The sequence below is a fragment of the Conger conger genome, chromosome 1 (assembly GCF_963514075.1).
Source record: "Conger conger chromosome 1, fConCon1.1, whole genome shotgun sequence".
Classification (NCBI taxonomy): Eukaryota; Metazoa; Chordata; class Actinopteri; order Anguilliformes; family Congridae; genus Conger; species Conger conger.
Window position 1 is genome coordinate 14,586,528 of NC_083760.1, and position 15,702 is coordinate 14,602,229.

A 15,702-nucleotide genomic window follows, 5' to 3' on the forward strand; every position below is an offset into this window, starting at 1 on the left:
GTTCTAAGTAGTCCAATATCCAAGCCTCTAATTTACTGCACTTTCACTGACAGCTAGATATTTTTTCCTGTTTTGAGACCCTTATTACCCTGTGAAGTTTCACTCTTCATACAGTAATGAATTAACAAAATTCGTTTTTTTTTATGTGAGATGGAAATATTTCACATTGTTTCCATATTTCCTGTCAAGTAAAGCAGAAAAGACCAAAAACATGATATATGTTGATGCTTACAGTAAGAATAGTCGTGACTTGAAACCAGGACTCATCTCAAAGACAATGAAATATGTTCAAGTCAGCACCCATTTTACTGTAACCTAGCAGCTTCAGTTGACTACATCATACAAGCATTTTTAAGGATTAAATAGGATGAAAAAAGTATCAGTATTACTTACACTGGGAGCATGCAGTCTGTAAACATGCATGCATTTTGAGTTTGTTTAGAGCTGCCATTTTTTACAATTAATAAAAAGATGCACTCAAGGCAAGAGTAAACCATTTTTAGACTCCCTCCCAGACAATGAAGTCAATGCAAATTCCTTCAAAGACTAGAAAGCATTTAAAAACACCCTTTATCTTTGATAATGACAAATATGGGATTTGTCATGTGGGATTTGTGAGACCAATACCGATTTCAGAGCGAGAAAATTCACCAATTACGGATATAAAAGCCGATAGTGAGTTTTTGAGGTGGAATGAAAATGGTGTAAAATGTGCACCAATTTTGCACTAATATGACTTTGCAAATGTACTCAGAAGGCTGCTTACGTAAACAACTTTTATTAAAGTATATTTTATTAACATTGTCAACCAACTTTACATTTAACATTGTGACCCAAGTAAACATCAGTGTGTTGGACATCAATCAATTACTCGCCATCACTACTGCCAGTCAATTAGTGACACATAAGCATAGCTTCTCTGCATTTGCACTGCCTGGTCAGGTGTCTCGCCTGAGGGGATCAGAAGAGGGGAAATCTATGATGATTTATCTACTGTGATTAATCTATCATGACAATGTATGGGAAACAAAAACGTTTTCAAAAAAGTTATTTGTATCAGTTTAGAAATACTGTATACTGTAGGTTATAAATAAGAGAAAATGAGTCGCACAAAGCCTTCTGCCTATGATGTGTGACACATGCAGCGAATGAGCGGGTATATTTTTGAAAACGCTCTGACTACCCTGGTGGGCCAATGGAAAAACAATGAGCAAAAATGGCAGTGACTCGCTTACTCTCTGCTATCTATTGACGTTAGCTTGCCATCGAGCACATTCAATATGAAAATAAATGCCTCAACTAATTGAAATCCTGCAGTAAATGTAAATAAACATGGTCCTGAAAGTATATTTTACATCTGCATTGGCACTTTCATGAATGATAATGTTAATTGATGAGCTAGCTTTATTAGTCAATTTGCTGACACTACGCTAGCTAGCTAGCAAAGTTCGCAAACATTCATCGGCAGTGAAGAGCCAATAGGCTGAAACTTTTATCAGACTACAATTAATGAGGAATACAAAAGATAATAAATTATTTATGACTAAATTCAAATAGTTTGTCATCTCTGACAGTCTTCCTCCAGTTCTGCTCTCTGACCGAGTTTTGTAAAGGTTAATGATAGTGAACGTTCTAGGTCACATGAGACCGCAAGAAGCACAAAGTCCTAGGAGTGCCCATGTGTCAGTCAGTGTTATATACAAGGCTTGACATTAACCTTTTAGCTCACCAGGCACCATGGCTAGTAGTTTTCCAAAGTCACTAGCCCAGTGTTTCCCAACTCCAGTCCTCGGGACCCACTTGCCAGAAGGTTTTTGTTGTAACCAGTAGCTCACACACCTGATTTAACTAATCAAGGGCATTTTTGTGGTTTGATTGGTTTAATCATTAAATCAGGTGTGTGAGTTACTGGTTACAACAAAAACCTTCTGGCATGTGGGTCCCGAGGACTGGAGTTGGGAAACACTGCACTAGCCACTGAGCATTTTTACCTGCTTCCCTCTCAAATAAAGTGATAAATTATCAGCAATTAGGACAAGGCAACTACTCAGCTGTCTAACCCGAATAAAGTGTTTGCGTTTGGGAGAAGAAAAATCAGTTTTAATTGCCAATCCCCAAGAACACTACGCTTAGCTACCACGTTAGCTGGTTAAAGATAAAAAATTAGTCTCTTTGCCACGAATATTCTCTAACTGTCAGTGGGGAAAACAATTACATGTACCCACAATTTTAAATCACGTGGTAAAACGTTCACAATTTTGCTAAGCTCATGCTCCTCTACTGAACCATCGCTGCGACTTCTGTGTTTTCTGATGATAACTGGAGGATCTGACAGTGCACTTTGTATTAAGTGTCACTACAAATTTTTATTTATTTATTTTTTTTTATTTTTTTTTTAAGAAGCGGTTTGTATGCAGTGCCAAGTCCGCCTTCTCCGACTGAGGAAGCCAATGGGATGAGCACACTGTGCATCCAGTGCTCAAGGGAGTTGTAGTATTATGGACGCATCACTGCAAATTGACTTAATTATTATCAGATGGCTTTTGTACTACAATTTCTTTTTCATAGAAAATGCTTCCAATATCTCACCTGCCAAAGTGGCTAGTAAGAATGAGTTACACGCCACTACTGAATTCTACTTAATGTCAAGCCCTGGCTAGATAAAACATCAGTCTCACATTTATCGGACGCATTCTGTCCATGATTACAGATACAAATATGGTCCACAAACGCTATTATCAGCCTCATATATTGGTCGGGCTCAAATTACAAACACTACAGATGAGCACAGAAGAATGAAACTTGGCAGTACAAAACTTAAGACGAAGAAAGCCTGTCTAGACAGTAGGGGTTAATGAACAAGATTACACTTGAAATATATCAGTCCCATATTGAAATGTACAACAAATCTATCTTGACAATTTCTTTTGGAAAACAGAATAAAAAAATTAGTTAAAGCTTTTTGAAAATGACAAAGACCTGTTAAGTGGAATCATTTGGAAGGTCATTCTGACAGCTGTGCATGGCTACTCACAGAGGAGTCATTTGCATTGACATTACCCAAAGCTGCCGATTTGTGTTCCAAACTTTGGTAAAGCAAGACAGATAATGCCTTGATTCAAGTTAGGTACTGGTCCTGGCAGAAATTCAAGTTATACAAAAAGACAAAACTGAAAGCTAATACTGCTGACAATCAGATACACGACAAAGCACACCTGCAACGATATGGGGAACAAACAAAAAAATTATAACCTTATAACCTTTAGTGGTTTTTGGACTGACAGCAGTTGCTGCAGTTTTAAATTCAAAAATATTTGGGTGGTTAATTTGTTTCTCCTCTCTAATAAATGTACCAATCTGAGAGGTTCATCTGATATTGCACAAAAACAGTCTGGGCACACAAACGCACTGACAACCCGTCTTCTGCAGAGTTCCAAAAATAAGCAAAAAGCAACAATAAGTTAAGACACAAACCCAACAGTGCTTCAGACAAAATGAAAATAAACAGAAAGCACTCTCCATGGACACTGCTTTGCCATCATGAGCTCCATGTGTTAAAATAAGGATGATAAAAGGGGCTTAGATTATATATTAAGTGGTTCTGTGGATTTTCAGAGTGCTTCAGACGAGCAGTGCACATTTGGTTGCAGTGGAAGACATTCAATCTTCATTCTCTTCGTATGTGGTCTCCTCATCAAAGGATCGGTCCAGTGAGGGAAGTACTCTGCGTCGGGAGTACTTTGCATTCAACATGTCGCCCACCTCGCTGATGGTGTTTAATGCCTGTGAGCAGAGAGCAGAGAGGTTGAACATGAGCGAAATGGCTTCAAACACAAAATGTGCTCCTGTGCCAGCCAGGTTGAAACAGGAAAAAAAGGTACACAATGATTTTACATCACTCTCAATCATATGATTGAGGGCGCTGTGCACAAGCCTTTTAGGTTACCTGTTAAAAGGGCTGCAAACACACAGCTCAACAGCATGTGCAAAGTAGTTGACCAATTAATAGATTAACAATTAACAATAAGACAAGCAGTCATTTTGGGATGGTTTACAGTGTATGCAGGCCATTGAACAGCATTCACTTTCTCTTTTCAAATCTTGGCATGCACACTATATATTTTTTTTGATAAGCAAATAAATTGTTAGACCCTCTGAAAAATATAGGGCTTCACACTGTGAAAAGCACATTGGTCATTGATAATTTATTTCTCAAATCTAGTTTCAGTTTTGGTCTTTACAAATAGGTAAGGAATACACAGATGAAATAACATTAATTCTCTTGTAAAATAGCTATATTAGAATATATTAAAAGGTAAGCAAAGACTCATTAACCGTCATGCTGCTTGGTCACTGTTGAACATAAAAATTCTGATTCTGCTCGGAATGGATAGAAGAAGAAAAAGCCCTGGTTGAGGTGGAGAGCGCACGGCTCAAAGAGGGAGAGCTTACCACGTCCAGCATTTCTTTGGTATGTGCTGCAGAGATACAGAAGCGAGCTCTGGCCTCAATGATCGGCGTTGCTGGAAACCCAACCACCACCACCCCGATGTTCCTCTTCAGCATCTCCCGCCCGAACGCACTGGAGAAAGCAAGAGGGGGAGACATTAAAACCTGTCACTCAGGTCTATGCCTGTGACGTATAGTGATGCATGGGGGTCTGAACCAACCTGAGCTTTGATGGCATGTAGAGCATCATGGGAACTACAGGAGAGTCGCTGTTCCCATAGATGATGAAGCCCTTTTCCTGAAGTCCTTTTCGGAAGTAGGCAGCGTTCTCTGCCAGCTGTCTAACCTGCTCAAGGCCTGAGAAGAAGGGAATTCAGATGGCTTCATCTCCGCTATTGTCACCATTTCCAGTCATTTCAATTAATTTAGGGTTTGAGAGATCATAATACAGGATTTTCCAATAATTAGTCCACACTTTCACCTGACTGGTGATGAGCAGGCCATTTGCATACCGAAATTACGAGTTATGACCATTTAAGGTGATTATAACGGTATATGAGCTTATATGGCAACACTATCTTTGAGAGTCCCTTGCACCAGATTATTAGTCGAAACAAATCAACCGATTGGTAATGAAAAATGGCCAGACAAGATGCATACCAAAGGGGACAGGGTAGGAAATGTGGTTAAGCGTTTCTGTAACAATGCGAGTACTGCATACTTTGCATACTCTGATATGCAGTTGAACTGAGGCTCCTTCTTGGCATAACAAATTCTTCATTGGCCTATACTGCCCCCTTATGGTAGCACTACAACACTTGCACAAGCTCCCAATGGGGTTCATCTGGCTCATTTGTCTTTGCATCAACCAGAATTGGTAACACCTCCATTTTCAAACTCACCAAATGTGGTCCCGTCCTCTCCCATAATGCACCTCATACAAGTGAGGATTTGTGCCACCACAGGGGGTGACATGGACGTGGCGTAGACAGCACTGTGAGAATGTGTACGGAGGTAGTCTACCAGCTCCTGTAGAGAAAACAAACGGTTATGGGAATATTCAGTAAAATCTAATAAAGCAATTATGCAAATTCAAACCATTGTTGTTCTTCATATTAGAAGTAGTGGATGGTTTTTATGTGCGTCATCTCCATTTTTATCAACACCAGCACTGGTTTTGGACATCACTAGGTTCAGGAGTAAAAATGCATAAACCTGAACAACCACACCGCAATAAGAAGGGGGGAACAATAGCCAGTTGAGTTGTCAAAGCATGGTCACCAACAGTGTGTTACCAATGTTACCTACAAATGCAATCAGCCTAATTTCCATCCTGAGGAAAACAAATGCTGAAGTGACTGCTGTAGAAATAAGTAATGAATGACATGAGTCTTATCCTACTTTTCGAGTAGGAAGGACAGGCCACTGGAGACAAAAAGGAGTAGCAGGAGACATGGGCAAGCAGGTTATTCTGGCGTTTGGGCTTATAGCAGACTGTTCACTATTCAGATTGGAGGAGTTAAGGTGACGGTACTCACAGATAACAGCATTATATTCAGAAAGCACTACAGTAAAGACAGCATTGGATAAACTGAATGTGTAGCTAAACTGTCTGAGGAACCGATCTCCTTTACCTTTTTTCCTGCAATGTATCCCCCAGCTGCCCCAAAGCTCTTGGTGAAGGTCCCCATCAAGGCGTCCACGTCCTGAGGGTCCAGTCCAAAGTAGTCGACCACCCCTCTCCCATTGGGACCCAGCGCTCCGATGCTGTGGGCCTCGTCCAGGTACAGGTAGGCCCTGTACTTCTTTTTCAGGGCGATGATCTCAGGAAGTCGTACGATGGAGCCTTCCATGCTGCGAGAAGACAGGGAGGGTGGAGCACAACGACCAAACCACAGGGAGACTATTATTCATATTATTCAAATGCAGGACTTCTCGGTTGACTGCAAGCATGATAAAGAAATTGGTAACTCAAGAGCGGAATTAGCACTGAACATTTAACGTGGCAGTTAACTTACCTGTAGATTCCCTCCACCAGGATGAGGATCTTCTTCCAGGGTCTGTGAGTGCGTGGCTGCCCATGAACGATAGCATCTCTCAGGAGCTTCTCCAAACTCTGCATGTCTGAAACAACCCAACAGAACCACATTCCCTTTACACCGATTCCATTATTATTGAAAGGATCAGCCAAATCTTATTCCTGTATACGATTAGCTGAATATTCCGGCCTTCGGGAGTACTAAATGACACCATCCATAGAACTGTTCTGTGACAGCATCCCAGTAATTTCTCACTATACATGAAGAAAAAAAAAAAATATATATATATATATATATATATATATATATATATATATATATATATATTGTTTTTGGTACTTAAAACCACACAAACATCTTCTTATGGATACCAGGACCTATAATAAAACCCTGGAAAGGTGTACAATATCAGACCTCTAAACTTCAAAGCAATGGTATTTTCTTATTTCCACTATGATAGTTCCCATAGTGAAGTGCAGATCGTTCATCTGATTTTCCCCATCTACCATCCAATCCTATTTTGGCATTCTCCACGTTTTCAAATAATTTCTGAGCCACAATGGAAAGCGAAACGCAGGTATGTTGGATGTGCAGTTTCATTGCCACATTAACTTCACAAGTGCATGCTGGTTATCTATTGTAAAAATATTACAATATAATTTCACGAAGAGCAAAAAACTTTATGCTAACACTGCCTTTTAAAATATATTTTTTAAACTGAGCAATAACATAATACTCACTGCCACACTTGTTCTGAAATAACCTTCTGCAATACGTGCTCTGTGCTTGGACTTTAGAATGCACACATTCAGTACGGAATGTTTATTCAAAGCCAACAGCTTCCTGTCTAGCCAAACATCTATTCTAGAGCTTTGTTGACCAAGCAACAGTGACAATTTCATTCAATACCAAAGTAAACTAATTAATCCCCCACTATATGTAAAAAAACAAATATGGTAGGAGGAAAAGTTCTCCTTTAATTTGTCAATGAGAGTACAAACCATGAAATGAATCCCTCAACAACATCCCCCTGTTGCCTGTATTTCAAAAATGCACTCTGTAAAACATTACAACAAGCCTATCATAAAGCAGTACAATTATGGTCTTCTATAGCATGTGCATGTACCACAGAACTAGACAATGAGCAACACGGAATTAACACACCACTGCTCTTTGTTTAAGTGCTTCAGCGATACAAACCTCAACTGTTTGCAATGGTGTTCCATTAACTAAACAGACAGAGAACAGTGCACTGGATACCATATTAAGAGACGACTTGGCAATGGTTGTTGTTGCTAGGCAGCGTAGAGACAGGTCGGCATTAAGTAAACAAGTGCAGAGATCGGATGCAGGACTCACTGTTGTGCTTGAAGACACGGATTGTGGACCTGGACAGTCTGGCTCCCAGCACCAGGGAGGCGTGGTTCAGCTCATCACTCAGGATCAGACAGCCCTGAGAGGGAGGAGCCCCGAGACACAGCATCATCGACATTACTCACCTACGAAAAGCTGCTTCCAGATAAAATATAGGCAACAATACAGAGATCAGCACAGACTGATCAAGACAGGGACTGCATTGCATCATGCTTTCCTAGCACTGAATGAGCAACAGTACCAGTTCACAACACTGAGAAACATGAATGAGGCCATTATCTTACAAAAGTAATGTCAGATTCACCGCACAGAATCTCTCAGGATCCCACAGAATATGGGGAGTAACTCTTTAAAACATTCTCTCACCACACACAAATCAATATTAATCCACACAATAAATGTAGTCTACATTCAAGTTGTTCTTGAAAGCACGTTCAGGTGGCCTTCTTGTACAAAGACATTATCATATTCAGGATTAAGTGGACAGTAATCAGCTTTGCCTAGCATTTGCCACAATGATAGGGAAATTAAATCGGCCCATTTCCGAAAAACGTCTCTCTAATGGAGAACTCATTAACAACGGGGAACAACACATTCATTATTCTTCAACTGTAGGTTTTTTTTACTGTAGCTCAAAAACATTTCCAAATCTAATGACCACCATATAATCCCAAGTAGAAAACTACAATATCACACTGCTTGTTTATCCTGGAAGTTGAAATAGCACTAATGAACTCCAGCTGTGAGGCAATCCCATTTCCTGCAGATATTTTCCCTTATCTACTTCTCTTCTCGTACTGGCTTATGGGCTTGAGGTCATGAGCAGGCACCATAGTAACATAACGGTAAAGGAAGCTTGCGGAACAGTCAACACTCTCTGTGCCCAGAGCCAGATTACATTTCCCTTGCGTATTATGAACATACTATTTTACATTACACTGAGGTCACACAGTGGTCAGTGAGTCATCATAATCCTTGTGAGATAACATAGATGTTCAAATGAACTTTTAAGGAATGAAAAAATTGGGCAAAGGCTGAACAGAACAAAATGAACAGCAAGAGGAAGAGAGAGGGACAGAGAAAGGAGAGAGGAAACCTACAGGTGAGAGAATCTTCATACCTTGCCTACAAGTGCTGGAATGTTCATGGAGTTGGTTGCAAAACCCATACCAAAGGCCATGGCAGACTCCACTCCCAGGAATTTTGCCACCAACTTCTCCAGTTCTTCATGGCTGCTCAAATTACCTGAGCAAACAATATCACATTTCAACAATACACTCATTTTCATATCCATATCCCATTTGGTCCCTTTGAGCTTGGTTATGTGGTTGGTTATGTCTACTGTATATCATAATTGTGCCGCTTATCACATGTAAAAAGTTCCAATCAGATTTGGGCACTAGGCAACAGACTTAAGCTCCCTGATAGTCGGTGGCCTCATTCAAGGTCAACATTTGAAATTCAGTAACACTGATAAGACAGTCTGTTGTACTCAAGTTAAATAATTCCCTGCAGTGTGTGAGCATGAATGTCTTACCCATCTCCTGCCTGGTGCTGCCTACACCCACTCCGTACTTTCTGGTCACCTCTGCAGCAGCATCAGCACACACCCCAGTGTTCGCCGCAAAGCCCAGGTAATTGTACGAGCCCAGGTTGATAACATCTTTCAACACTTTGCCTGTGTATCTGAGAGGATAAATAACCATTTTAATCCTGCCATATTCCCTTTAAAATAATAATGGTCAAATTCAATTATCGTATATTCTGCTTGTACAGTTGTGCTCAAATAAATAGCAGTACGTTAAAAAAAGTCAGAAAATGTTTTAATAGCTTTTAGTTCAATATTTCAAATGTAGTGAAAACATTATACATTCAGTTCCAAATCAAAGCATTAGCCAATTTTGTCAAGTCTGCGTTATTCTTTTACAGGAAGCAAAGAACACATCTGCAAATCAAGGGTCATAATGACTGACGGCCTTGGCTCAATGTGCAGATCCGCTTTCATTTTTCTTCTGAAGATCCTTACACGCACTGCCTTCTACCAGTTTCTAGCAGGGTCCCTGGAGAGGTACCTATGCTCTGATTGGTGTTCCACAAGAATCAGTCGTTGACCCACTACCTTCTTCCTCTGCTAAATTTGCCAAGGCTGATTTTCAATCCAAATGTTCCAAACACACCTTTTCCACAATGGAGACTAGATCGAACTTGTGAATTCAACAGACTTCTTACCATACACAGCCAATTAGCTTTCCACCATTAATTTATCCTCAATAAAAATTCTGTTGATTTCAGTTAACTCCCTTTTGATTTTTACAACTGATGTAGATTTATCAAAGACCGTGTACTTTGTCATTGCTTAAATCTGACTGACTATTTTAAAATGTTACACTTAAGATATTCCTCCCAATTTTGGTCACATTCAGGAATGGAAGAGCTCACTCACTCAAAGGTCCAGTTGTAGTCATGGGACACTCGCTCCACCAGATCCATTTTGGCCCCTGGAACACTGCATATGGGTCGGTTCCAGCTGTCCCGAATTCGCATATACACATTTCTAGTGTAAAAGTTCTCAAAATCCTGATATAGTGGTACAAAATCCTAGAAACAAAGAAAAATACATTACAATTATACATCACTGGTTAACATCAAATATTCAAATATTTTTACAACCAAACATCAATTCTCAAAAATAGTTTCTGGAAATAATTCCAATGTCTTACTTTCAGTAAATGAATTTGGCTTTAAGGTAAGGAAGAAAATGGTTGATAGTGAATGAAAGCTTCAGTTAACAACAGGCAATGTTTGAAGTTTTCAACACAAAGTTTATGAAATAAACAAATACAAGGTAGACATTTCTCTCCTTGTGTTTCAGTGCCAAAATGAAAATGTTAGGCAAGAAGAGTAAATCCTACAACTGAATGTCCCCTCCTTTAAATAACCACCCCCTAGAATTACTGCATAAAAACATTTCCACACAACTGTATTTTCAATGAAGTCACAAGCATCCCTTGTCTGCAAGTACGCAAAGTGTGCGGTTTCCTTCCTTTTTAGTGACCGTAACAGAAAAACAGTTCTTACTGGAAAGAAAAGTAAAAAATGGGGGGGAATCCAATCAGGTAATTTACCCTTTGTTCATCTCTTTCGCTGGCAATGTTGCATTTTTCAATTTTCCATTCCCTCAGGAAGTCCCGAAGGTATCCAAATATTGTGAGAATGCCATAACTCAAGTATGTGAGGACAGCAAGCAGCATGGGAGTCTCCTCAAACGATTCATTGAATGGCCGGTTATACAATCCTCCATTGCATGCAATATGATGGACCTAAACATTAGCAAGACAGTAAGCACAATATTTACTTTTTACGACAAAGTGAAAAAAAGTGGTCAACAAATCAAGCAACTCAATGTGATAGACAATCGGTATGTTCTAGAACAAATATTAGGCCAATAGATTCACGGTTTAAAGTGTCACCAAAAGGTTAACATTCAACATCGACACTGATTTTCTTTTTAAACAGATTTTGAAGTTGTCACTTGCATATCAAACACTGGCCTGAGGCAACCTTCTTGGATTATTGAGAGAATTCAAGAACAATGTAAGGACCCTTCAAAGCGTACACAGTCACAGTTTCTCACAAAATCTGAATAAATAAATAGATAAAGAGTCCATATTAAATCGATTACACCAGGGGTCGGCAACCCTGGTCCTGGACCTGAACCAGTTTCTTACGGTTTACTCACCTCACCTTCTCTTGGTTCTGAATTGGTGGTTGCTGATAGAAGGTGAAAACAAAAACCAGCACACCCTGCGACACTCCAGGACCCGGGTTGCCGATCCCTGCATGCACACTAAAGTGCTGCTCACCTTGCTTTTTGCCAAAATGCATGCACTGACACATTCACAGCAATTACAGTTTAACCGACACTTTGCATTGGGCTACATGCATTGCATTCCAACAATTAACTTGAAAAACAAGTTTGTGTCCTAACAATGAGAACACCTTCAGGCAAATTTCCACAAAAAAAAAAAAAAAAGAATTCTGTAGGAACCAATTTTCTACTGGGATTAAAATAAGTGTGTTGCTCGTCCCTTAATTTACACAACCAAAAAATCTATATCCATGTTCTTTGCAATGCAACAGACCTGCCAAAGCTTTCAAAACATCACACAACCAAGTCTGCAAAACAATTTGAGCTTTCAGCTTTGAATTCCAAAAATGCCATTTATAAACTGTTTCAACAACAACAAAAATGTATTTTTGGCCACAGAAATATTCTAATTTTCCAATGGGTGGATTCTCAGCTGTTCCTTACAGAGCTGTTGCCATCCAGAGGCTTTCCAGTTAGGGTTGTTAATTGCATGTTTAACTTTTCACAAATGGACTCACTGATCTAACTATAACTATAATTCATTGGACATTGACACATTTTGTTATGTTGGTTCTGTACAATGGTACTTTGGATTTGAGAGGATACAATGACAAAGTGCAGACTGTCAGCTTTAATTTGAGGGCATTTCAACCCATATCACCCATATTAACCTTATATAAATGACAACACCTTTTGTACATGGTCGCCCCATTATAAGGTACTACAAGTATTTCTTGAATTGGTTTTACAAATATATTTTGTACGGTAGGTGTATGCATTTGTGTCTAGTTGATGTTGATGCTGTTCATGGAGATTGTTGTTGAGGTGCAACAACATGGAGGAAGACAGCAGTGCCGATGCAAATTAAGCTGGTCATCATAAGGCTCAGAAATGAAAATCAATCAATCAGTAACATTGCAAAAAACCCCGAGCATTTACAAGTCAACCGTTTGGTTCATTATTAACAAGAAAAAACAGGTGAACTCTGTCAAAAGACCAAGGAAGATCACTGGAGTGGATGACTGGAGAATACAGTCTAAGGTGAAGAAAACCTCCTGACAATGGCCGAACAGATTTAAAAAAAACTATCCTGGATGCAGGTGTAGATGTGTCAAAGTCTACCATACTACAGGACTACAGAGGGTACACTACAAGATTCAAACCACTGATAAGCCTGATGAACAGAAAGGCGAGATTACAGTTTGCTAAAAAGCACCTAAAAGAGCCCAAGAGTTCAGGAACAGAGTCTTGTGGACAGATGAGATAAAGATTAACATGTACCAGAGTGATGGAAAGAGGAAAGTCTGGAGAAAAAAAAGGAAATGCCCATGATCCAAAGCATATCACCTCATCTGTGAAACATGCTGGAGGGGGTGTTATGGCTTGGGCCTGTATGGCTGCCAGAGGAACGGCCTCTCTTGTCTTCATTGATGATGTGACTGCAGACAGAAGTAGAACAATGAATTCTGAAGTCTACAGAAATATTTTATCTGCTCAGATAAAACCAAATGCCAAACTTACTGGATGGCACTTTATCATGCAACAAGACAACGACCTGATGAAGGCGTTTTGGATGGCCAAAAAGTGGAAAATCCTTGACTGGCCGATTCAATCAGCGGATTGGAATCCAATTGAACATGCATTTTACATGCTGAAGAGGAGATTGAAGGCAAAAAGTCCCCAAAACAAGCAGGAACGGAATATGGCTGCAGTACAGACCTGGCAAAGCATCATCAGGGACGATACCCAGCATCTGGCGAGGTCTTTTGGGTTGCAGACTTCAAGCAGTGATTGCATGCAAAGGATATGCGACCAAATATTAACTTTATTATTACTTTATTCGACATTGTTAAACTGTCCAATATTTTTTGATGCCCAAGAATGGGAGGGGGACTATGTACAAAAGTTCTATCATTTGTGAACGGTTCATCCGATATGGATGAAAATACCCTGAACAAGAACAATAAGCTGACCGTCTGCATTTCAACCTCATTGCCATTCTGCGGGAGTACGGAACCAAAACAGTGTGTCACTGTCCAATGAATTATGGTGCTCACTGCATGTGGCTAATACATAATAACAATAAATATTATTATTATTATTATTATGCACACTTATTTAAATCAGCTAATACTTATTTTACTTCGCTAATTGTTACTCTACAAGATATTCAAGGGGGGCGGGGGTCTGGATACCAGCGCGTAACATAAAAATGCCACACGCTTGTTTCCACTTCGTGGTGTCTAAACTACAAAGCACATTCAGCCAAAATGTAAACAAAAAACGAAACTTGGTTATATTGGTTCTCTAATATAATTATATTTAGGGGGGGGGGGGGGGGGGGTTGTTCTTACCCCCTTGGCGATATATTGCCAGAAACTGCACCAAATGAAAATGATGGAGCAGGGTTTGAGAGGATACAATGACGAAGCTAGCTAGTTCCTTACTTAAAGCTAAGTATCGGAGGACTCCTGTAACTTGACGTTAGCTACATCATTTAGTAACTTACGGTACCATTATTTTACGTACACTGACTTGTTGGGGTGGCAGCCTTTTGCATATGAATGAGTTACGCAAAATAGGCTGCCTAACTTGTTAGCACGACCAACTTTAAGTTAGCAATTTGTAGGGATCATGTCAGAAAGCTATCGATTTAGCGAGCAATGATGCAGTATCAAACTTAACCACTAGCTATGTACTAGCAAAACAAACTGTTAAATTAGGCCAACTAACATGTAGCTACTAACTTGCGTTGCATTTGCTACACTCATACTACCACTCCGATTAGTTTGGGCAAACAGTTCCCAAATGTAGCTAGCTAAAGCACACTGTTATAGGATCTAACTTTTCTGGCACATAAGCAACTTAACTTACGTACTGTTAGATCAAATGGATCGGACTTCAGCCATAAAAAATGACTAACGTTAGCTAGCCTAGCGTTAGCTAAAGAACAGATACGAGTGATCAACTTCAGCATAACTAGGTAATACAGCCAACTCGCTAGCAAACATGGTATATAACTTTAGTTATACCCGGCTAGAAAATTACCTGTAGCTAACTAGCTAAATTATAGCTATATGATGGTATGTAGATTGGCACTTTACAAAGCTAAGTAGCACTAGCCAGCTAACTATTCCGATTTATGAGCACTGTGTAGCCAACTGGTTAGCTAGCATTGACAACTGTAACGTTAGCTAGCTGATCACAGTCAGCAACTCCTCCTATTCGTACAACTGTGTATCGTTCACGACAGGGCCTCACCTTCTCCTCGGGGTAGCAGTACTTCTGCTGCTGCTGTTGGTCGAAGTTCTTCACGAAGCCGTTCTTCCGTGGCTTTAAGCCGTTTGTAGCATGGTGACAAACTTCCCCATTTGCCGACTTGTTTGCTGAGATTTTAGTCATACCTACTAGTATAGTTGAACATACAAAAATTACACTAACGTGCACACAAGATGGAAATCAGATGTAGACCAACCCAATACCTCCTCCGATGTTCAAAACTCAAAATCAAATTTCCACGGCAAGAAGACTGAAAATCCAGCCCTTAGCCACTTACAGCAGCCAATGATATTTGTCATCGGCAACACAGACGAGAAAAATAGGAGTGGTTTAAAGCTCCAGATTCAAAAGAGGGAGTGGTCAGAACGTCAGCGGAATAAACTGTAATAACCTTTCTATGGGTGTGGACGAGCATGTGACATAAAGCTAATCTGTTTCTTGATCCACTGTTCGTCAGTGATTGGCCAGAAGCTAGAAATATTTAATTGTCACAAACGTGTAAAACTATACATAGCAAAGTAGCTATCCTTTGGAAGAAGATCTTTCCAAAACTTTCAATTAGAACACTTCGTTTTTGCCTGTAACACAATAGTAAAATATTACAGAACGAACTTTTGCATAAATAGGGTAAAGTCAGGTAATTTGGGACACTGACTTTTCCCTCACAGTCTTATTAAAACTGTTAGAGAAGGC

At 39.8% G+C, this 15,702-nt stretch overlaps 1 protein-coding gene across 2 annotated transcripts; it reads right to left on the reverse strand.

The window, feature by feature from the left end:
* Positions 1-762: 762 nt before the first annotated feature.
* Positions 763-15,289, reverse strand: LOC133136441 (serine palmitoyltransferase 2-like). Of its 2 annotated transcripts, XM_061253928.1 has the most exons (13): positions 14,992-15,122; positions 13,078-13,169; positions 10,988-11,182; positions 10,306-10,460; positions 9,400-9,548; positions 8,983-9,107; positions 7,848-7,941; positions 6,468-6,573; positions 6,084-6,303; positions 5,352-5,478; positions 4,671-4,806; positions 4,453-4,582; positions 763-3,783 (listed from the first exon to the last, which is right to left on the reverse strand). In XM_061253928.1, the coding sequence occupies exons 2-13, from the start codon at positions 13,156-13,158 to the stop codon at positions 3,661-3,663; spliced, it is 1,641 nt and encodes a 546-aa protein (XP_061109912.1). In that variant the 5' UTR covers positions 13,159-13,169; positions 14,992-15,122; the 3' UTR covers positions 763-3,660. The 2 variants fall into 2 exon arrangements, with proteins under 2 accessions (XP_061109912.1, XP_061109905.1); XM_061253921.1 differs by lacking the exon at positions 13,078-13,169 and having other exon boundaries at positions 14,992-15,289.
* Between the last annotated feature and the right edge of the window lie 413 nt (positions 15,290-15,702).